We start from the raw sequence: 22,844 nt of genomic DNA on the forward strand, positions 1-22,844 counted from the left end.
CCTTAAAAAGTAGTAGTCACAACAAGAATAAAACAGTGAATACTCATCAACCAGCATGACAAGAAGGTTTACAGAAACAACTGCCACGGAATACTTGGCTTGGATGCCTAGGGTAACACGGGGCCTAGAAAACACAGACCACACGCTGCAGAGCTCAGACCAGTGTGCACTTTCGGAATCAGTGACTGACAGACAGATGCTCCCCGGAGGGAACCTCATAACAGGAATGCTCTGGGCAGTCCTGGCTGCACAAGGGCAGCTCATTAGGGATCGTGGTGGGGCCTTCCCTCACACTGGGACCCTGTGGAGACCCTCAATCACGTGTGAAGACACTTTCCACAGCCTGTAGCTGTGGCCACCCGGTCAATGGACACTGAATGCCTGTCCTGGGCACGTCATTGAAGGTTTGAGCTGGGGCCCGAATCAGCAACGGAAAGTGACTATGGAATGATTTTTAAAGGCCTTTCAGCCTAATTTCCTGACCACAACCTTAGTCTGAAACTGTAAAAGAAGTTCTCTTAGAACATGAGCCAGGACACGCGCCAGGGCTCTGACATTCTACTTTCTTTTTCATCCTTTACCAGTCAGCTGTTTTAACTTTCACTAGCTTGAGGGCACTTCCCCCTCCAGCTCAGAATAACTGGCTTCCATAAAACCCTTCAGGGCAACGTTAAATACAGCAACGGATACTTAAAAGAGTACACCGAGCATCCCCAAACATCTGATAAAACCACCATCATCTCAACCAGTTACTGCTGCCAGTTTCCTGAAAAGAAGGGGTATCTCCTCCCGCCCCACCCAACCTGGTGGGCAGGGAGCCGTGACACAGGGACTCCGTCCCTCAGGAACAGGAAAAAGACAACCTATGCTAGTGGCTGCTCCCCACAGCTGAGGAGGTCAACCAACAGTGCCAAACATTTGTGAAATTCAGCCACTAACAACTCTAACTACATATAGTCAGTAGTCTTCAACCTGACCAGGCCTAAAGCAATGTGAAGCAACCAAACCACAGAAGTTCTGGACCCCACCACAGGTAAAGGAAGAAGAGCATGGCAGGCAACACTCGGGTGTCAGAAAGTGAAACCCTGGGTCCCAGGGCCAGGCAGCCATCCAGGTGGGAGGAGCAAGTACAGCTCAGGACCAGTGAGGCTCACTGACGTCCCTCAGGCTTGAGCTCGCTTATTTATCACCCAGTGGAAGATCTGAGGGAGGCCCTAAAAAAACCTGTTTTTATTTAAAAGGCACTCTGCTGAAGAGGCTGAGCCTAAGGAGGGGAGCTGGACAGACTTACTGGAATTTCTGGACAGCTGGGCGTCACTGCTGGACTTTATGACCTTGTAGCTGGCAGGAACATCGGATGTCGTTGACTGGGACCGCTCTGGTTTCACCCTCAGCTTGCTATGGTTTTCTAGCACTTGGGCAGCAGTTGCCAAAGCAACTTTTGAGTTCAGAGTTTGGAAAGAAGGGGAGGAAAAGTCCTCTTCCTCATCATCACCAATGTCCCAAGCATCACTGGTGTTCCGGGCAAACTCATGAAAACTGGAGGCCTTCTTATTCTTCAGAGGAACCGTGCTGACTTTTGACCGTTCTTTAATGAAGCTTTAAGAAAGGAGACACCGTTACGAAGGAATGGTCTGACACATCTGACCATCTTCACTTGCTTAATATAATAGTAATAGTATTACAAACTATCTCATGCACAATCATTACCTTCTTCAAACAAAAAAATATCCGTTTCCATTCCTCATGTGATGCATCCAGACCACCTGTATGCTGCAGAGCCAGATGAAACAAGGACAGCAACGCTCTCCAAATATTCCATGTGCTCCTCTATACTTTCCAGCCCCCCGGCACTGAGGTGACGCTATATGACTAGTTCTGGCCAATGGGCTAAGGAGAGAAGTGAGGCAGTCCCTTCTGAGCCAAAGTATAAAAGAACAGGTGTGAGTTCTCTATAAGCTTTCTTCTATCATGACAACTCCAGATGGTGGCGCTTCCCTCAGCCTGGATAACAGAGTGACTATGTGGAGCAGAGCCTGCCCTCCACACCCACCTGACTCTACTTCGGACAGGTGGTGTGAGTGAGAAATAAGCCCTTGTTGTGTCAATCCGCTGAGATTTCAGAGTTAATCTGTTATGACAACATAACCTAAACTATTTTTTAAAGCAGGACATCAACTACTGGTAGAACAAGAGACAATTTTAGGTAGCCCACATGTATGATGAAACACTGAGTTCCAAAATGAACAAGTTGTTCCCTTTTTATTCTGTTAAAGTCCTTCTGCTGCCCTTGAGGAGAGATCTGAGTTTGCTGCCACTCTGTCTTTACGACTATTTTTTAACAAAGTGAGGGCAGTCTCAGGATCAACATTTTGTAAGAACAGAATCTGGCTTAGAATTTAATTAATAAGATTGTTTTGTTTCACTGTATTTATTTTTAAGGTTACTTTCTATTTTTGGCAAATGATACTGGTTTTCCACTTAGGGAACTAATAAGGTTTATTTTAAAAATAAATCTGAGTATATACGAGTTTATTTTTTCAAATGCATTTAATAAATAATAGTGTAGAATACAGCAAAAAAATCGTGGAGACAGTACATGACTGAATAATAGAAATAAAGTGCACAATAAATGTAATGCACTTGAATCATACCAAAACCATCTCCCCACGCCGCCCCCCCAGTCCATGGAAAAACTGTCTTCCATGAAACCAGTCCCTGGTGCCAAAAAGGTTGGGGACCGCTGATGTAGACCTTTCCTACTTTCCTGCACTTTTCCTCTTCTTTTTTTTTTTTGGCTGCACCATGTGGCTTGCGGGATCTTAGTTCCCTGACCAGGGATCGAGCCCGTGCCCCCTGCAGTGGAAGTGTGGAGTCTTAACCACTGGACCGCCAGGAAAATCTCCCTGAACTTTTCCTCTCTGTGGACCCCTTAAGGTCTGGGGGCCCTTATTCTGGTTCCAGGGGACTAGGTAGTTGGGACATTTCTAATTCAGTCCTAATTAGCATCCCTGAGGACTGGAATGCAAGGGGTAAAAACATCATTAAAATGCCTCACTGTTTCCCTCAGCAAGCCAGGGCAACTCTAGACTAAAAACAAGGCTCTGCTGGAAGAGCTGAAGTTCCCCCATTTCCAAGAGATGTTTCTTCCCTTTGGGTAGAGGTGGGTGGTCTAATACCCATCCCATCTCCCTAGATACGTCCAATAGTTATTCTGAAAGATAACTGTTCCTAACATCTATAAAAACAGACTCGTAACTCATACAGGTCATCGGAAAGTCCCTATTATTAACACCAAAAAAGGTATCACTGAGGCATATTTTCAAACACTAGTCTCGCACAGAGTAAAGGAAAATATATCACTCTATCACCCAGGATGCAGGAGATAACATAAGATTACAGGAAGTAACAGTTCAAATGTGAAGGAAACAAGTTACCATTTTCCACCCACTAAATCAGTAAAGATTTAAAGACGCATCCTCTTTGGTGCTAACTAAGGTGTAGTGAGACCGACCAGCTCTCTAATACTGCAGGTGGGGGTGCATGTTGTACCACCTTCTGGAAAACAATCTGGCAACATACACACCATGAGCCTGAAAATGATTCATAATTTCTGACCATAAGAAAATAATCAGAGAATCAAACAAAGGTGATCTAAAACAGTTTATAATGGTATTATTTATTTTGGTTAAAAACTGCAAACAACATAAACATCTAGAAATTGCAAATGATGAAATATATTATGTTTCAGCCACCAAATGGAATGCTATACTGCTTATCGAAAATCACATCTTGAAGGCTATTTAATAACACTAGAAAATGATCTCAATAAAGTGAAAATTGAACCAAAATTATATATTTTCTATGATCTCTATATTTCTTAGAAAGTATATGCACAGAAAAGACCAGGAATAAAATGCGTCAAAATGTTAACATTGCTTATCTCTGGGCTATGGAATTATAGGGGATAAATTTAATTTTTATACTTCTCTGAATTATTCATGTTTTCTACAATGAGCATATTATTTTTATTAACCACTGGAAAAGGTTGTTTTGTTGGCTTTTGTCAATCCCCAAAGTAAGAGTACTGAATGAACAATCAAAAATGAACAAGAGCCCAAATCAAAGAAAATAAAACTGAGGCAATGCAGTGCAAAAATCTGCACGTCAAAAATCCATGAGCCAGTAAAGCAATTATACCCCAATAAAGATTAAAAAAAAAAAAAAAAAGGATCTGGAAATATTAAAAAAAAAAAAAAAAGAAAGAAATCCATGAGCCAGAGGCAAATTACTTCTCTGCAGACCTCTTGAGGCTGTATGTTCTGGATTCATCACTATGCTTCTCCTCTGTGAAAGGGGATCCAGGATCCACAACCTGCAGTACTCACCTCAGTGGGTTCACTGTCAAGAACAAATAGGCGGATGTGTAAGAAAGATCTGTCGGGCTTCCCTGGTGGCACAGTGGTTGAGAATCTGCCTGCCAATGCAGGGGACACAGGTTCGAGCCCTGGTCTGGGAAGATCCCACATGCTGCAGAGCAACTAGGCCCGTGAGCCACAATTACTGAGCCTGCGCGTCTGGAGCCTGTGCTCCGCAACAAGAGAGGCCGCAACAGTGAGAGGCCCGCGCACCGCGATGAAGAGTGGCCCCCACTTGCCGCAATTAGAGAAAGCCCTCGCACAGAAACGAAGATCCAACACAGCCATAAATAAATAAATAAATAAAATTTAAAAATAATAATAATAATAATTTTAAAAAAGATGGTAACTTAAAAAAAAAAAAAAGAAAGATCTGTCATCAAAAAAATGCTGCATAGGAGTATGTGGCTATTGTTATTGTTTTCCTCCTTAGAGACCACGTGTACCTCAAGATTGCACACGATGATTCCAATGGAGTGATAAAGAGTACTTTGGATGCCAAGGTTATTTTTTTTTTCCTTGGTTGATGTTTCTTAAATACCCTCTTGATGTCTTAAGAATTCTTTAAATAAACCATGAATCAAGAAGCTGAATTTTAACTCAGGTCAAAGAATTGACTAGATGCTATTAGTCTAACATTGGGTGAAGCATATGCACACCCTGGAGTGGATCAAAACACTGCACCAGGGACTTGCCTGGTGGCACAGTGGTTAAGGATCTGCCTGCCAGTGCAGGGGTCATGGGTTCAAGCCCTGGTCCAGGAAGATCCCACACACCGCGGAGCAACTAAGCCCACAAGCCACAACTACTGAGCCTGCGCTCTAGAGTCCGTGCTCCTCAGCAAGAGAAGCCACCGCAATGAGAAGCCCGTGCATCGCAACGAAGAGTAGCCCCGCTCGCTGCAACCAGAGAAAGTCTGCGTGCAGCAACGAAGACCCAACGCAGCCAAAAATAATAATAAATAAATTTAAAAAACAAACAAACAAACAAAAAAATACCGCACCAAGAGATGGGCCATGGTGAGTGTCAGTAAAATATTAATCCAGGTAATTCTAGCTGGGGGTGCCTCTGGCTTATAGGTTGCCTATTTTAACATGGTCCCAACTAATCTATAACTAACCTGAGGCACAATAATGCCACAGTGTGGCTTGAAGTTTAACCAAAATTACTTAAACAGAACCATATCAAAGTTACAACCAACCTGGTCTCGCATAGCCACCTTCACCATACCTCCTTACATCTGTATGCCAAATTATAGTTTGTTTGTTATATGGGTTAGGAAACAAAAGATCAATCATTCTGTGATTTGATTAATACTATGTTGTTTTACTGAGACGGCTGTTCACTTAATAGAAATACAACACAAATTTATTTAGAAAAATAACGTTTGACACTGGTAAGGGGTGTGAAGCAAGTGGAGAATTTGTTAAATCCAGTCATATCAATGACTAGTGTGGCTTCACATGAACTAGATTTATAACTCAGAACTAGGATATCAATTCAGAAAACAATAAATTTAGAAGCTTATCATACCATCAAGTGGCCAATGGGGCCGCTCTGCGGTAAGACTAGTTTTATCTGAGGTATAAAAATTATTGCAGGCAATATTATCACTAATGGTAATAATTTGGCAAATGGAAGTCAATATACACAGACGGGTAATGACTTGCTGTGCTCGTGCAGTTTAGATGATTAAAGACCCAATGTAAAGGCTTCGCTGTGATGAGGATTAACCACACAGTAATTAATGGTAGCCTGAAGTGGAATGGTAATCAGGTAGCGGAGAAAGTAATAAAAATGTCCCAACAAAGGCACTCAAATAAGGGCAATAAATGTTTTATAGTAACAATCTGGAATTGTAAAATGGTCCAGTGCAGACCTAGATGTTGTCCCAGATTGTAGAGTGGTAATACCAAACCACCACATGCATGAAAAAGGGATGCAATTTATTCAGTGACAATTATATTCCTCCCAAATTGCAGAGCTAAATAACTACTTCTACTGAAAGTATGAATGCAACTCTGCTGAATGACCAGTGGAAACATTCATGGTTTTATATCATTAATAGGTGGGAAAAAGGGACTTCCCTAGCGGTCCAGTGGTTAAGACTCCACGCTTCCACTGCAAGGGGCACGGGTTTGATCCCTGGTCAGGGAACTAAGATCCCGCATGCTGCAGCGCAGCCAAAAAATGAACATAGAAATAAATTTAAAATAAAATAAAAATAGGTGGGAAAAACAAGAGTATATAAAGTTTGCCTTGGCAGTTTGGGATATGGTGATATTCCTCAAGACCTGCCCTAAATACAGAATCAGGGAAAACTCAGTTGATGACAGATGCAGAGAAGGTATGGTGACTCTGACCCAAACATAAAATAGGACAGTACATCCCACTGCCTCATATACAGGTGGATGGCAGATTTTACGTTAGCCATGTGTTTACCAAAGGTCATTATAAATTATGCTGGAATGGATCTATTACCAATCAACAAATCCTGGCTGCGAACAGAACTGGCTACAAGGAACAGAATACTCAACTATGAAGCCTAAGTTGTAAAGACCATGATGTCAGGGCACTGAGCTGGTGTCTCTGCAATTCTCATCTTTCCCTCAGGGTACAAGTTAACTACTATGAGTTCTTCGCATCTCATTTTCTTTTCTTTTTTTTTTTTTAATTAATTAATTAATTTATTTTTGGCTGCGTTTGGTTTTCGTTGCTGTGTGTGGGCTTCCACTAGTTGTGGCGAGCGAGGGCTACTCTTCATTGCAGCGTGTGGGCTTCTCATTGTGGTGGCTTCTCTTGTTGAGGAGCACGGGCTCTAGGCGCACGGGCTTCAGTAGTTGTGGCATGCAAGCTCGGTAGTGTGGCTCGTGGGCTCTAGAGTGCAGGCTCAGTAGTTGTGGCGCGTGGGCTTAGTTGCTCCGCGGCATGTGGGATCTTCCCGGACCAGGGCTTGAACCTGTGTCCCCTGCACTGGCAGGCGGATTCTTAATCACTGCGCCACCAGGGAAGTCCCTCGCATCTCATTTTCACACTAACACACTGAAAAGCAGGAAATGTGAGTGGAGGCAAAACGCAGCTTTCTTCACAAAACGATCTCTCTCTGGTCAAAAAAAGAAAATCCTTCCAAGAACCCTCCTTCAGGAGACTTTCCTTTACATCTCACTGGCCAGAACCAATGAGATGAGCCCATCATAGACCAGTCACTGGTATTACCAAGGAATTATTATATAAGGCTTAAACTAACCCAGATACCTACTCTAAGTACACTGTCACCTGCTCAAGAACTGAATAGAACTGTGGTTCCTGAGCAAGGAAGAAGCAGGTGAAGGGAAGACTGTTGGGAAGGTAATTAACAGTGCCTGTTACACTGGCCAACAGACCAGAGAGTCCACGGTTGGTAAAACGAGGAAATAGAATTCATTATACTTAATGAAAATATCACAAAAATATCACAGAAAACATGTTTCCCCTTAAGAAGATCTAATACAAGGTACATACTAAGAAACGTTAAAGAAAAACCCATTGTCTAAGTAAATGCCAGGATTTCATTCCTTCATTCCATAAATATTTACTCAGTGCCTACTATGTGTCACCTGCTGGTCTAGGTGCTAAGGGTACAGTGGTGAACAGAGAGCTTACACTCTAGCGGTTCCTGATATAAAAATTGTGCATTTTACAGAAATGAACAGCAGTCATGCCTCTATAGTAATTCAGAAGACTGTACCTTCTACACATTGGCCAAACTGCAAAAAGAATGAGTTGGTAGAATTATAGAAAGTTCACCACACATTAAGTTATTAAAAGAATATTAAAATATTGATAATGCATATTTGCTAAGGTATTTTTCTAGGTATTCAAAATATTTTAATGTACATTATCTTTACTTCCCCATTGACTATGAAGAAAGAAAGGGTAGATATTATCACACAGGCCCCTGAAGGATGAGAACCTAGGTCTCCTGTACCTCTCAAATCATTCAGCTTTCACTACAAGCGACAACTTTCCTAGAAATAAGTCTCTAAGATTAAGCCTGCTCAAAGATAGAGGCGAAAGTTCTTAGAACATGCGAGAAGACGACCCATCTCCTCATTTAAATTTATTGTGGCTGAATGATGGCCTATGAGAGAAAGATGTGATAAAGCGATAATTGGGGGTACAAATACACCCACACATCTTGGATTTAACTAAGGTCTCTGTTGTGTTAGAAAATAATTTAGAGAATTTTACTAGAAGAAATAGCCTTCAGGACAGGGGGTGGGGTGGGATTAAAAAAAAAAGAAAGAAAAAAGAAATAAAAGAAATAGCCTCCAGGGAACTTTTAACTCCATTGTCTGGCTGGGTTTCCTTGAGTGTGTCAAAGAGAAAGAGGACCTGAAAACTGCCAGCCCCACAGTTATGTTCTATTTGCCTCAATTCTCAGAGAATAAAGAAGAGGGCAGAAGCAATGGGCCTCAGAAGCAATGGGCCTCAGAAACCAGAAGAAGGTCATCAATCATTCAATTTCAGGACAATACTTAATCAATAAAGACCTTCTCACAGAACAGAGAATCCAACACCAAACCCCTACATATACCAGCTTCCAATATAAGAAAAAAAAATCTCTGATGTAAGTTAATTTTCCACTTAGTAATGGACTGCTTAGAGGTAAGAAGATTGCTCATCTTCTGATCAAAAACAGAGCAGAGGAGACGCTAGAAAAGGTCCAAGTGGAAACTGTCATTTCAACAAAGTAGGGGAGGGTTTCGGGGTTTTAGGAGAAGTACATGCATGAAAGGAAAAATATCTTGACTTACTTTTTGGTGAGCCGAGGATCCAAAGGAGGGTGCTGTGCTCCATACACGGGCTGGATGCTAAAAGCAAGGAACAAAGGAAGAAGCAAGTTGTCAGGAAAGTAAATATGTTGGGTGAGTACCACCTGCATCACAACATTGGAAGGGACTTTGAGAAGCAGGTTGCCTCCAAGAACAACTATACCCAAGCCAAAGGATAGCACCCTACTCTTTACAAAAAAATGTTCATCTTCCCCGGTGAGGTTTCAGTGCCCTACGTAACTGACTGTCAGGAAGTTCTATCTGTAAAGAAGGCAGCATGGAAAGGCTTTAGAGTTGGAGAGAACAGAGTTCAAATGCCAGTTGTGGCATCTACTACCTCTATAAACTTGCACTAAATTACCTGACCACTTTGAATATGCTCTCTCATCTATAAAATTGGAATATCACCTACCCCAAAGGACCACTTGGACTACAAGACAGTGAAGCAACACCACAAATCAAGAGTAGAGTGACCCACGGGACTCTCACACACTGCTTGTAGGGGTATAAAGAGATACGACCACTTCAAAAAAGTTTGGCTGTATCTAGGAAGAACAAAATATGCATACCCTAAGACCCAGTATTTTCACTCCCAAATATATATCTTTAGACAAATATATAGATATGTGTATCAAGAGATACATATAAAAGTGTCCATAGCATTATGGATCCTTTTAGCCCCAAACTAGAAATAACCCAAGTGTCTATCAACAGAGAAATAAACTGTCATGTGTTCACATAATAGAATACTTTACAGCAACGTAAATAAACGGAGTAAGGCTGAAAGTAATGTGAATGGATCTTACAAATGTCATCTTGAGCAAAAAAGCAAAGAATAAAAGAGTAGATACTGTATAATTCTCTCTATATATACACTTCAGAAACTGACAAAAATGATTTCTATTGTTTAGGGATGCATCCATAGTAGTAACACTATAAAGAAAGCAAGGAGTGATTAACATAAAAGGACGTGGTTATCACTGGAGGGAAGGAAGGAGGTGTGGGAGAGAACAGACACAGGGGGATTCTGGGGTGTTCACTTTGAGATTATTTATCAAGTTATTATACCAAACAATTGTTTCATGTACTTTTCTGTAGTAGTTCACAGTTTAAAAAAAAAAGAAAAAAAGAGGGACCTGAAAATAATTGTTTATCAAGCCAAGCTGTTGTTTAAGTACAAAGGTGACAGAAAAATATGTTTCAACACGTAAGAACTCAGGGAATATGGTCTCCCTGACTCCTTCCTGAAGAAACTACTAGAGGAAAATCTTCTATTAATAATGAAATAAATGGAGAAACTATGGCAAAAGGACTGATGGAGAGCATTTAATTGATTTTACCTTAAGCCTGAGTCTTAAATTTGAGGCTTTATGGTTGCAGAAGAGAATGTAAAAATAATGTAATTGGCAAATGTTAAGGTGGGATGGAGGAAAAAGTAGATTGAAATAAGTAGACTGATTCCCTCATCTTTTACTGACAAGGCTCGAAAGATATTTAAAGCTGATAGCTCAAGTAATATAGGTATAAGTATGTTTCAAGATATAAAATAAAACTAAGAAAAATAATACAATCAACTAAAAGCAAGTGAGGAGGAGGCAGGAAATATAACTACTAATTTCATCATTACTCATGGCAGGGAGTCAATAGATACTGTCTGAAGAAATATGGTAAAAAGTTATATGCAATCACTAGAATAAAAAGATAAACCTTTCAAATCATCAGAATATACACACGCACACCCACCTCCCAAAGCAAGTACTATCCTGATAGTGAAAGGTTTTTTTTAAAGAAAATATTAAAAATAGAACTGAAACCAAATATAACAGTCTTTCCAATAAATATAAATGGGCTGAACTTTCCTATTAAAAGAAGAAGGATTATCATCAATGGGGCTGGTTAAATAAATTACAGTACATCTGTTAAAAAGAATTAGGCGGTTCTATATCCACTGACATGAAACATTCACTGAAAAAAGATGCAGAGGGCTCTTCCCTGGTGGCACAGTGGTTGAGAATCCGCCTGCCAAGGCAGGGGACGTGGGTTCGATCCCTGGTCGGGGAAGATCCCACATGCTGTGGAGCAACTGAGCCCATGTGCCACAACTATTGAGCCTGCACTCTAGAGCCCGCAAGCCACAACTACTGAGCCCATGTGTCACAACTACTGAAGCCTGCGCACCCTAGATCCTGTGCTCCACAACAAGAGAAGCCACTGCAATGAGAAGCCCGTGCACCACAATGAAGAGCAGCCCTCGCTCTCTGCAGCTAGAGAAAGCCCGCATGCAGCAACGAAGAGTCAACGCAGCCAAAAATAAATAAATAAATAAATAAATAAATTTATTTTTTTAAAAAAGATGCAGAATTATATGCATAATAATACCTCCATTTTTGTAAAAATCTTTAAAATAAAATATATCCACATAATTATATATGATTATGTCTATGTATTTATAGAGTATCTCTGAAAGAACACACAAGACACCAGTAGCAGTGGTTTGGAAGTGCAACAGATGACTGGAGGGCCCTGTGACAGAGACTCAGTTTTCAGTGCAAACCTTTTTGTACCTTTCTGAATTAGCACTGTGTACATTATCACCTTTTTAAGAAATAAATTAAGCAATCTTTTTTTTTTTTTTTTTTTAATAATTTTTTTTTTTTATTTTTATTTATTTATGGCTGTGTTGGGTCTTCGTTTCTGTGCGAGGGCTTTCTCTAGTTGTGGCAAGCGGGGGCCACTCTTCATCGCGGTGCGCGGGCCTCTCACTATCGCGGCCTCTCTTGTTGTGGAGCACAGGCTCCAGACGCGCAGGCTCAGTAATTGCGGCTCACGGGCCCAGTTGCTCTGCGGCATGTGGGATCTTCCCAGACCAGGGCACGAACCCGTGTCTCCTGCATTGGCAGGCAGACTCCCAACCACTGCGCCACCAGGGAAGCCCAAATTAAGCAATCTTAAGAGGGTTGGGAGGTTTAAACGGGACAATGTGTAAAAAGCCCTTCAGCACAATTCCTGCAGGTAGTAACACTAGCAAGTAGTGAGGTGAACACTGCCTGGCACACACTCAGTCCTTAAGAAATGTTGGTTTTCTTCCTCCTTCCAATTTTTGCAATTTATTCCTTACCTAACATATAGAAAATAGAACAAGTTTACCAAGTACCTACTTTGACATAACAGATGTGATCCTAAAGTTGCTTTTAAATAAAAATGTAGCCAATTCACATTTATTTCTACTAAGATTCCAAAGGGAATAATCTTTTTTTTTTAAACATCTTTATTGGAGTATAATTGCTTTACAATGGTGTGTTAGTTTCTACTGTATAACAAAGAAAGTGAATCAGCTATACATATACATATATCCCCATATCTCCTCCCTCTTGCGTCTCCCTCCCACCCTCCCTATCCCACCCCTCTAGGTGGTCACACAGCACCGAGCTGATCTCCCTGTGCTATGCGGCTGCTTCCCACTATCTATTTTACATTTGGTAGTATATATAAATCCATGCCACTCTCTCACTTCCTCCCAGCTTACCCTTCCCCCTCCCCATGTCCTCAAGTCCATCCCCTACATCTGCGTCTTTATTGTGTTAGCACGCGGTATTTGTTTTTCTCTTTCTGACTAACTTCACTCTGTACGACAGACTCTAGGTCCATCCACCTCACTACAAATAACTCAATTTTGTTTCCTTTTATGGCTTAGTAATATCCCATTGTATATATGTGCAACATCTTTTTTATCCATTCATCTGTCGATGGACACTTAGGTTGCTTCCATGTCCTGGCTATTGTAAATAGAGCTGCAATGAACATGGTGGTACATGACTCTTCTTGAATTATGGTTTTCTCAGGGTATATGCCCAGTAGTGGGATTGCTGGGTGGTATGGTAGTTCTATTTTTAGTTTTTTAAGGAACCTCCATACTGTTCTCCACAGTGGCTGTATCAATTTACATTCCTACCAACAGTGCAAGAGGTTCCCCAAAGGGAATATTCTTGTGTACAATCTTTAGTTATGACTACATCCCTGACCTTTTTAGTTGTAAGAATCCCTACTCCTTAAACTTCTCTGGAAGGTTAAGTAATTTGTAAATTAACCATCACATGTAGGACCACAGAAATACAAACAGTATTACTTGAATGTATTTATAGAGTTTCCTAGGCAGAGGAAAAGAAGAGAGAAAATACGAGGGATTAAAGAATACAGGAAAGTTTGGCTTAGAGAGAGAAAGCTTAGACAAAACAAAAAGCACAAACAAACTAGAAAACCCAAAGGGCCACTGATTTCTACTTTAATGTTTGCAAATACTCTGAGTACACTTGAACTCTCCAAGTCCATAAGCTTCTATGTTAGTAAAATATAAAGATCAGAGAATAAACTTTTCAGGAAGATCTCAATAGGCAAGTTGGGTTGGGTGACTGAGTAGAAAAATATGAGAGAATCCTTAGGTTCTCTCCATAAACGAGTATTACCACCTGCCAGTAATCCATGCAGAAAAAAAACAATCCTAATTGTGCAGGTTTAAGGGCCAAAGGCCATCAATTACCATCCAGGAGAGGGATCTTAAAATCATGGTAGGCTATTTTTTAAAGATGTCAGCTGGCACAGTCAGAAAGGCCAAGATAAATGATGCACTTCATCAGCAAAGGTATCAGAGCATAAATTGAACTTAACATATTCTTGAACTAAACCATGATGTATCTGTACCAGGAACACTTTCTATAATTTATCAGTTTATTGAATCTCAAAAAGGAGAAGCAAGAAGTTAGAAAAGGAAGAGAAGCCCAGATGATCACAGAGACTAAATGAAGACAGACGGAAAGAGCCCGGTGATTAAGGTGCTCAATTTCCTGGCATGTATAATTCACCTATCAACCTGTACCATCCACTCCTCCCAAACCCAAACTCAACTCTAGAGCAGGCTGGTCTCCACTACACCTTCCAAAAACACCTTAAATACTAAACTGGGCTCTTCTGCCTACTCCATTTTCAAAATCTTATCCATCCTAAAAAATTCCTTCAAATTCTACACCCCCTGCCCCATGAGACCTTCTCTGAGCGTCCACTAACCCATGCCTTCTCTGATTCCCTAAAATGCAGACATTTTTTAAAATAAACTAGATTTAGATCATAATATAGGGTACACCCAGGTAGGTGCTTAACACCTATATAAGAAATAAGACATTATCGGACTTCCCTGGCGGTTCAGTGGTTAAGACTCTGCGCTTCCAATGCAGGGGACGTGGGTTTGATCCCTGGTCAGGGAACTAAGATCCCACATGCTGCGTGGCGCAGCCAAAAAAAAAAGAAAAGAAATAAGACATTATGGAGTTGAAACCCCAGCACAACCCTTCCTCCCTTCCTAGGAAACCATTTTATTGAATCTGGCATTTTTCACCCTCATTTTTGTTTTTACATTTTCTATGTATGTATCCCTAAACAATATATAGTGTTGCTTTGCATGTTTTAAAGACTTTATATAAATGACATCATACTGTATTTATGACTTACTTTGACGCTAAATCATAAATGCTACTTTAAATACTACTTAATTTCATGGGCTAAATCATAAATGCTACTTTAAATACTACTTAATTTCATGGCTGGCTGGCTGATTTCTCCAACACAGATTTAAAAAACATTTGCTCTACCACAAATGTAAAAGGCATTTAATTCACATTTTCAAACACAAAGAAAAGTACAGAGAAAGATATAACATCCATGAACCCATCACTCTGACTTAACAAATATTAACACTTGTCACATTTCTTTTTTTAAGAAAATAAAGCGTTAGAGAGACTTCTGAAGTCCCGGTTGCAGCCCCCAGCCCCATTCCCCTGCCTCCCCAAGAAATAACCACTATCCTGAAGTGGGTACAAAATCCTTCCCATCTGCTTTTATACTTTTACATATATTCATGTATCCATAAACATAATATCCATAATATCTTTTGTATGTTTTAAACCTTTACATAAAAGACTGCATGTACATATCGGTCTACATCTTGCTTTTCTCACTCAACAATGTGTTTTACCCAGCTGTGCTTTTAAGTTTTTCTGATTACAAAAGTAACATATGCTAAGTGGAAAAACTGGAAAGGCAATAATACGCAGCATCCTCGCCAGGGGAAGCTGTGCTGCCAAGGAGATTTTCAGCTTCTACTGAGCAGTGGTGGCGCCATGTCTTTTTCTGTAGTCCCCTCACCACCTGGCAGAGCATGACACACACCAGCAGGCACTTAACAATCCTCAGTGAGTCAAGGCTGGAACTATACAAAACCCAGGCCTCTGTTTAAGCTGACTCCTGCCTAGCTAGACCTAAAAACAAGAGGCAATCACACTGCATCTCAGAGAAATCACACTGCACACACAGAGAAAAGAATGTCACGGGCTGTGCTACAACGAAGACAAAATGAAGCAAAAATCTCGGTCAACCTCCATTGTTCTCTTCAATAAACCAACGCCAAAGGATATACTGGCATAGCTGGTTCACGTAGTCGGAACGGTGCAAAAAGCTTGGCAGGAAAAAATCAACAGGTGTTTGTTCAGCACTGACAGAGGAGCTAAAGCAAACATGGGAACAGAGCTATCCAATTTAAAGCCAAACATGCTGGCAATCAATGCAGGGTCACACACTCACTTGATGGAAGTCTTCCAGAACTGGCTGTTTCAGGGATAATTCAGTATCTCCTAGTCACTGACTTTATCAATAAAGCATTTCCAAGCTAAGAATAGGTTGTAATGTACCTGCCCAGATAAGCTGGGACCATTACACCGAGTCTACTATCAGATTCATTCGTGTTATGAAAAATGACCAAATGACAGAGACGGTTTCAGTTAAAAATCCATGGGCTCCTAAGTAATTCAAGTGATTAGACACTTTTCTCAACTTCACTGAATGTTAAAAGAGCTCCTTGACTTTCACAATAAACACTTTTGCTTTAAAAGAGGGAGAAGCCCTTCCCAGAAGGATTGGAAATAACAACGTGGGAAATGAGCCAGGCTTTGGCTCACAATTGTCTCTCCTACTCCAAGTCTCATCCGCATCTTTTCAATGGCAGCGTCCACACCCTTGACTGGATGAGGTGCTTGGACAGACGGTGTCTAAATCTTAGCAGAGATTGAGGGAAGGGGGAAGCAGAGTGTGGACCAGGAGTCAAGAAATTTACAGTGTCCTTTGGGGCAAGTCACTTTCCCTCTCTGGCCTCAGTTTCCTCACTGGCAGTGCTCTTAGGGTGGAATTCTAACATTCTACAATTTCGTGAGACTCAGATGTTCAGTGGGGCCAGTGATTCACTGCTTTCAAAAGCACAAGATAGAAAAACCCACTTTCGGCGCACCCCCACCCCCACCCCCACCCCGCCCAAATCTACTCTTACCTATCAATCATGCTTTTGTGAGTGACAGAGCAAAAGAGAAATATCCAGTGACACGAGTTGGAGTTGGCAAGTTTAACATTCAACGTCAGAACTGGTAAGAGCCTCAGAGCTCACTTAATCCAGACTTCTCATTTCATAGATGAGAAAACTGAGCATGGAGTAGTTAGTACGTTGTCCGAAAACGTGGCTTTTTCTGAGGATAGGACACCACAATCTTACCTGACCACCCAAGCCAGAAACCTGAAGGTGACATCTCTTTGGCACCTCCTTCTCCCTTACTCCCCAAATCCAATGATTTACCAAGTCCTGTAGATATTGCCAAACTTGTCCTTTATTGCCATTGCCCTAGTCCAAGCCCTCTTAACCTCTCCCTCTACTAACTGCAGTAGCCTCCTAACTGCAGCTGACTTGAACAACGGGGATTAGGGGCACCGACTCCACTCACAGCAGGGAGACCAGTTAGGAAGGTATAGCAGTGGTCCAGGCAAGAGAGGACTTAGTCTGATCCTGGTAGTAGGGGGAGAAGTGGTGAGAACAGCTCATATTCAGGATATATTTTGATAAGCCAACACAGGACTTGCTAATGAATTGGATGTGGCAGGAAGATAAAGAGAAGGATGAAAGACATTAGGATTTTTGGTCTGAGGAACTTGGTCAATGGGCCATTAAGTGAGATGGACAGAATAGCTTTGCAGGAGTGGGCAGATGTGGAAATCAAGAGTTCTGCTTGGATGTGTTACGTGAGAGATGCTATTAGACAGCAAAACAGAGACGCATTAATTGTTCAGTATCCAGGGACTTCCCTGGCAGTCCAGTGGTTAAGACTCCGCACTTCTACTGCAGGGGGCACGGGTTCAATCCCTGATCGGGGAATTAAGATCCCACATGCCTCGTGGTGTGGCCAAAAAAAAAAAATTGTTCAGTATCCATACAGCAAAAGCATCCAGCACTAGGAACCAGGTTTCTTTCAATCTAATTCAGGGCTATTTTTCTCAGTGGTTCTCAACATGCAGCTCCCAGATTAGCAGTAGCGGTATCCTTTGGGAACTTCTTGGAAGCTCACCTTCTCAGGTTCCACCTCAGACCTACTGAATTAGAAACTCTGGAAGTGGGCTTCCCTGGTGGCGCAGTCATTAAGAATCTGTCTGCCAATGCAGGAGACATGGGTTCGAGGACTGGTCTGGGAAGATCCCACATGCCACGGAGCAACTAAACCCGTGAGCCACAGCTACTGAAGCCCGTGCGCCTAGAGCCTGTGCTCCGCAACAAGAGAAGTCACTGCAATGAGAAGCCCGCACACCACAATGGACAAACACACAATGCAGCCAAAAATTAATTAATTAATTAATTTTTAAAAAAAGAAACTCTGGAAGTGAGGCCTGGCAATCTATGTTTTAACGAGCCTGCCAGGTGACTCATTGAAGTTTGAGAACCATTGCTCAAAATCATACTCTTCATCGCTAAGGAACACCTGACACCCACAGAGACCCTGCATTAGGCTTCTTTGTGCCTCAGTAAACCCTCTGCCTGATTAACAATAGGTGGTATTTTTTTCCACCCAGGACTCACTGGGGGCTCCAGACACACCACTGATCAAAGTTTTTCAATTCCAGTTTCAGAAACTAGAGCAATAGGAGAAACAAATAAAAATAGGAGCTACTGTAATCACAACTATCATTTTCATAATGGCTAATATTAGTGAGTACCTTCTATGTACTTTCTATGCATTATCTCATTTAATCCTCATAACAGCCTTATAAGGTAGATAGTCTGTCCCCATTTTACAGATGAGGAAACTAAGGCACAAAGAGGTTAAGTAACTGCCCAAGGTCACACAGTTAGAAAGTGGCAGAGCTGGGATTTGAAACCAGGCAGTCAGGTTCCAGAGCTTGCATTCTTTTTTGTTTTTTCTCCTTTTTTGGAGATATAATTGACATACAACATTGTGTAAGTTTAAGAGGTACATTCTGTTGGTTCAGTACACTTACAGTCGCCCTCCGAAGTTTGATCCACAATTGGTTGAATCTGCGGATGGATGTGGAACCCATGGATATTGAGGGCCAACCATACTGCCATTTCATATAAAGGACGTGAGCATCTGCAGATTTTGGTATCTGAGGGGGTCCTGGAACCAATCCCCCCCAGACACTGAGGGCTGACTGTACTGCAATATGATACCACTGTCGCATTGGCTAACACCTCTATCATGTCACATAATTATCATTTCTTCTTTGTGGTTAGAACAATTAAGATCTAGTCTCTTAGCAACTTTGAAGTTTATAATACAGTGTTGTTGACTATAATCACTATGCTGTCCATTAAGTCTCCAGAACTTATTTATCTACTAGTTTCAAGTTTCCAGAGTCCGTATTCTTAACCACATGGTACATACTACGTCCTGTCTTCCTAGGCATCCACACAAGGACCATCTGATGTACTAAGTACATGGGGCTCTTATGAATAACTGAAAGAACTTAAAAAAGATGTTTAATTCCATCAAATTACCATATGACCCAGCAATTCCACTCCTACATATACTCAAAACAATAGAAAACATACTTTCACACAAAAACCTGCACATGAATTTCATAGCATTATTCATAATAGCCAAAAAGTGGAAACAACCCTAATGTCCATCAACTAATGAATGGATAAACAAATGAGGTACTTCCATACAAGGAATATTATTTAGCCATAAAAGGAATGAAATACTGATACATGCCACAACATGAATGAGCCTTGAAAACATTACACTTAGTAAAAGAAACCAGGCACAAAAGGCCTCGTATCACATTATTCCATTTATATGAAATGTTCAGAAAAGGTAAATCCATAGAAACAGAAAGATTAGTGGTTGCCAGGGGCCAGAGGGAGGAAGGGATGGGGAGTGACTACTAATGGCTATGAGGTTTCTTTTTGGGGTGATGAAAATGTTCTGAAATTAGTGGTGATGGCTGCACAAAACCGTTTATACTCTAGATGAATATACTAAATACCACTGAATTATACACTTTAAAAGGGTGAATTTTTATGATGTGAGAATTATCTCAATAAAGCTATTATTCCACAAAAGGATGTTTAATTCATTTTGAACTTGAGGCTATTTTACTACATAAAATTCCTATTTGTCGTAATTAAGGTTGCTGGATCATGATCAAAGAAACTGAAAGTAATCTGCCATTGCTTTGAATTTTTACCTTTTCAATTTGCAAAGAGTAAACTAGTTTCACTTCTAGGTTGCCATGGACCTAGACACAGTTATCTGTGTCATTTCCCCAACCAGAGGAAGTTTTTCTTCAGTATGACTGAAAGAGTACAAATGCAAAAGTTCTGTTCTTGAGAAAATATCCTAATATTTTCCTTAAATCAAAGCACTTTCTATCTAAAAGAACTTTAGTTTTGTCCCATAACCAGGGGCTCCTGGGGCTTCCCTGCTAAAAGCACAGCTGAACAATGTTTCTCTTCAACAAGCAAGGTACTATTATGAATTTTGGCAACATTTTAATGCCTTAAGATAAACAATGAAAATAAATACCTAGTACTGGAGTAAGGATCAGAGAAACATTCTTTTAAATGTTTACTTTCTCTAATAATAACAGTAATACTAATAACTAGTATTTAACGAGCAACTATAATGCGCTAAATACTGTCCTAGGTTCTTCACAAATATGGTGTTTAATTCAGTCCTCACAGGAACCTTTAAGAAAGTATTTTTATCCTCATTTTACAGATAAGGAAACTGAGGCCTAAAGAGATTAAGTAAATCATTTGCCCTTGATCACACAGATAACAGTCCCATAATAATCCAAGTCTTTCAGAACTCAAATGTTCTCTCTTCTATCCCTGTATATTCCTCTTCAAAATGAAAAAGGAAGCCAGAAACTTGAAGAAACTGAAAAGACTCCTCTTCCTATCTCACAAAAGTAGTGCTTTGCAAAAAAGATGACTGTTTCTACAATCCAAAAGAGGAAATATGAAAACAAAAATTGTTAATAACGACCAGAAGTCAGTAGGCACAAAATACTTTGCCATGTCCCACATCTCAAACACTGCTTCCTGATTTAAGTTTTCCCATAGATTCTGATTATAACCTTCAGATGTCAAAATTTAATGATCTCACCATGGAAATCCCCAGAGAACAGCAGTTAGCGAGACTGGAGAGCTCCCTAGACCAGGAAGGAAAAAGAATCGTTGGCAGGAAGTGGTGCCTATCTAAAAACATAGAAGTCTTTACCATTAATATTAACACTGTGATTCCACAGCACTTTAACCTGAAGCTATTTCTGCATTCCCTTGTATTACTTAAAGCTGATCCCCAGATGTCTAACAGGATCCTAAATAAAATAAGACTGCTGTATAGCAACCACTGACCCTCATTTCTCTCTTGCTATTTAAAAAAAAAAAAAAGCCACAGGTTTAAAGGATTATCCCTGAATCAATCAATAAGGAAGGGTAGCACGTGGGGCACAACCAAACATGAATTTCATTATGAAGTAGACTGTGGCTGTCAGAAATCTTAAATTTAAGACTGAAATATACACTCCTCCTTTTACTCCCTAGGACTACCCCCAAACAAATTTAAACTATAAACCAACAGTAGACTGACGAATGTACAATTGCTAAGAGACTCAACATATACCAAAAAGGGGGTGATGGTGGGAGTGGAGAGTAACTTAGAAAGTCTGTTCTCCTACTAAACAATTTAATGCAAGAAGTACATTACCAGGCAGAGGAGAAGAGGTCACTTGGGGTTGAACAAATCCTTAGAAAACGCTAAAGAAATAATCTCAATTCTAGGTCACCCTGTAATAATTCCTAACAGGAAAGGACCAACTCAAGATAAAGTAAGGTCGAGCTTAAGAATTTTCCTCACTTTTCTTGTCCCCCCGCAGACGGTCCCAAGCTCCCACCAGAACTTTTTTGGGAGTCCAGGAGAAAAATTCGTACGTGCAGAGCTGGGGGAGCAACGGCAGGGGCCATCCTCGTGCAAACAACCACCTGTGCGCGGTGGAGACCCCCCCCACCACCACGAAGGAGTTCTGTTTAAAGTGAAAAGCAGCTCTGGGGATGGCCTTCCAAACCCAGGACCGACATTGATTATTCACCCAATTCCACTGTCCCCTATGCCCGAACTCCGGCCACCTCCCGGCCGAGGGCAGCCCCTCCAGAGCCCTACGCCCCCAGTCCCGGGTCTGCTCCCACACCCAGCCACCTCCAAAGCTCGGTGCCCGCTCCTTTGCCTGACAGCTGTCCTCCCGCCACCAGGCAGCCCCAGCTCCCCCCGCCCAGGTTCCCCAAACCAGTCTTCTTGGGTCGTTGACGCCCCAGGCCCGCGGGATTTAGGGCTTAGGATCTGGAAAGGTTTGGTCCAATTCCCTCTTCTCAGCGTCCTAGGCTCACCTCCCCGGTAGCTTGGCGCTCCTCTTCCAAAACTGCTTGCTGTTATCGGCGGCCATCGCTCCGGCCCGGGGAAGGCCTTGTACGCTGGCCAGGGGGGTACCCAGCGAGATGCCCCCAGGACCCCGCAATCGCAGGGCCAGCCCAGGCCGCTACCCCGCTGCCGGTCACCCTCTCCCAGCTCCCGGGGGCGCCATCTTGGATGTGGGCACCCTCCCACCCAGCGCCGCTGCCATTGGTGGGCTGCGCAGGCTGTGGTCAGACAGACCAATCGGGAGCTGGAATCCTGCAGGCCGCTGAAGCCGAACGGTACCGTCAGGGGCTGGGCACACAGGTGAACCGGGCAGGCGGAGCTTGGACGAGCCGGGAGGCGGGGCTGAAAGTTCCTTAACCCAGGCAGGAGAAGAAGCAGGTAAAGAAAGGAACCTATGGGAAGGAGGAGAGGGTGCTGTTTTCTTTGGGGGTAATGAGGTTCCTGAGTCTAATACTTTTTGGAAAGAGAGAGCATATATATTTATATACATAAATCTTTGACCTAAAAATAAGGGCCCATGTGTTGGTTGCAGCCCATTTTTAACATCTCCCAACTCAACGACATTCTAGTTATTACCTTCTCCCCTCCCCCGTTCCGTTCGGACCCTGATATATTTTAATCTGTAGAGGAAGATCAGTACTGACCCGATGGCCCAGAGTTGCTAACTGTTCAACACGTGAGTAACGGTTGGTTCACAAGGGCCTCGCTCTCCTCAGGTAATTGATCACTATTAAAGGACTTGTGCTGTAGGTGAAATTCAAATGATCAAATCTCTGTTTCAACCAATAACTGTCACTTTCTGACTATGAGAA

General features: G+C 41.7%; 1 protein-coding gene across 4 annotated transcripts in view; it reads right to left on the reverse strand.

The window, feature by feature from the left end:
* The window catches only part of TBC1D22B (TBC1 domain family member 22B), a 64,332-nt gene extending 42,065 nt beyond the window's left edge, over window positions 1–22,267 (reverse strand). The window contains exons 1-3 of one of the 4 annotated variants that reach the window (XM_082412543.1): window positions 22,002–22,267; window positions 9,215–9,271; window positions 1,292–1,599 (exon numbers count right to left, since the gene is read on the reverse strand). In XM_082412543.1, coding sequence (XP_082268669.1) covers window positions 1,292–1,599; window positions 9,215–9,271; window positions 22,002–22,057 — 421 coding nt within the window. In that variant the 5' untranslated portion in view covers window positions 22,058–22,267. The remainder of the gene's footprint in view (window positions 1–1,291; window positions 1,600–9,214; window positions 9,272–22,001) is intronic. The other 3 variants (XM_082412542.1, XM_082412540.1, XM_082412541.1) reach the window with 3 other exon arrangements.
* Between the last annotated feature and the right edge of the window lie 577 nt (window positions 22,268–22,844).

This window comes from Balaenoptera physalus, assembly GCF_965194825.1.
Source record: "Balaenoptera physalus genome assembly, chromosome: 11".
In the NCBI taxonomy this organism is placed as follows: domain Eukaryota; kingdom Metazoa; phylum Chordata; class Mammalia; order Artiodactyla; family Balaenopteridae; genus Balaenoptera; species Balaenoptera physalus.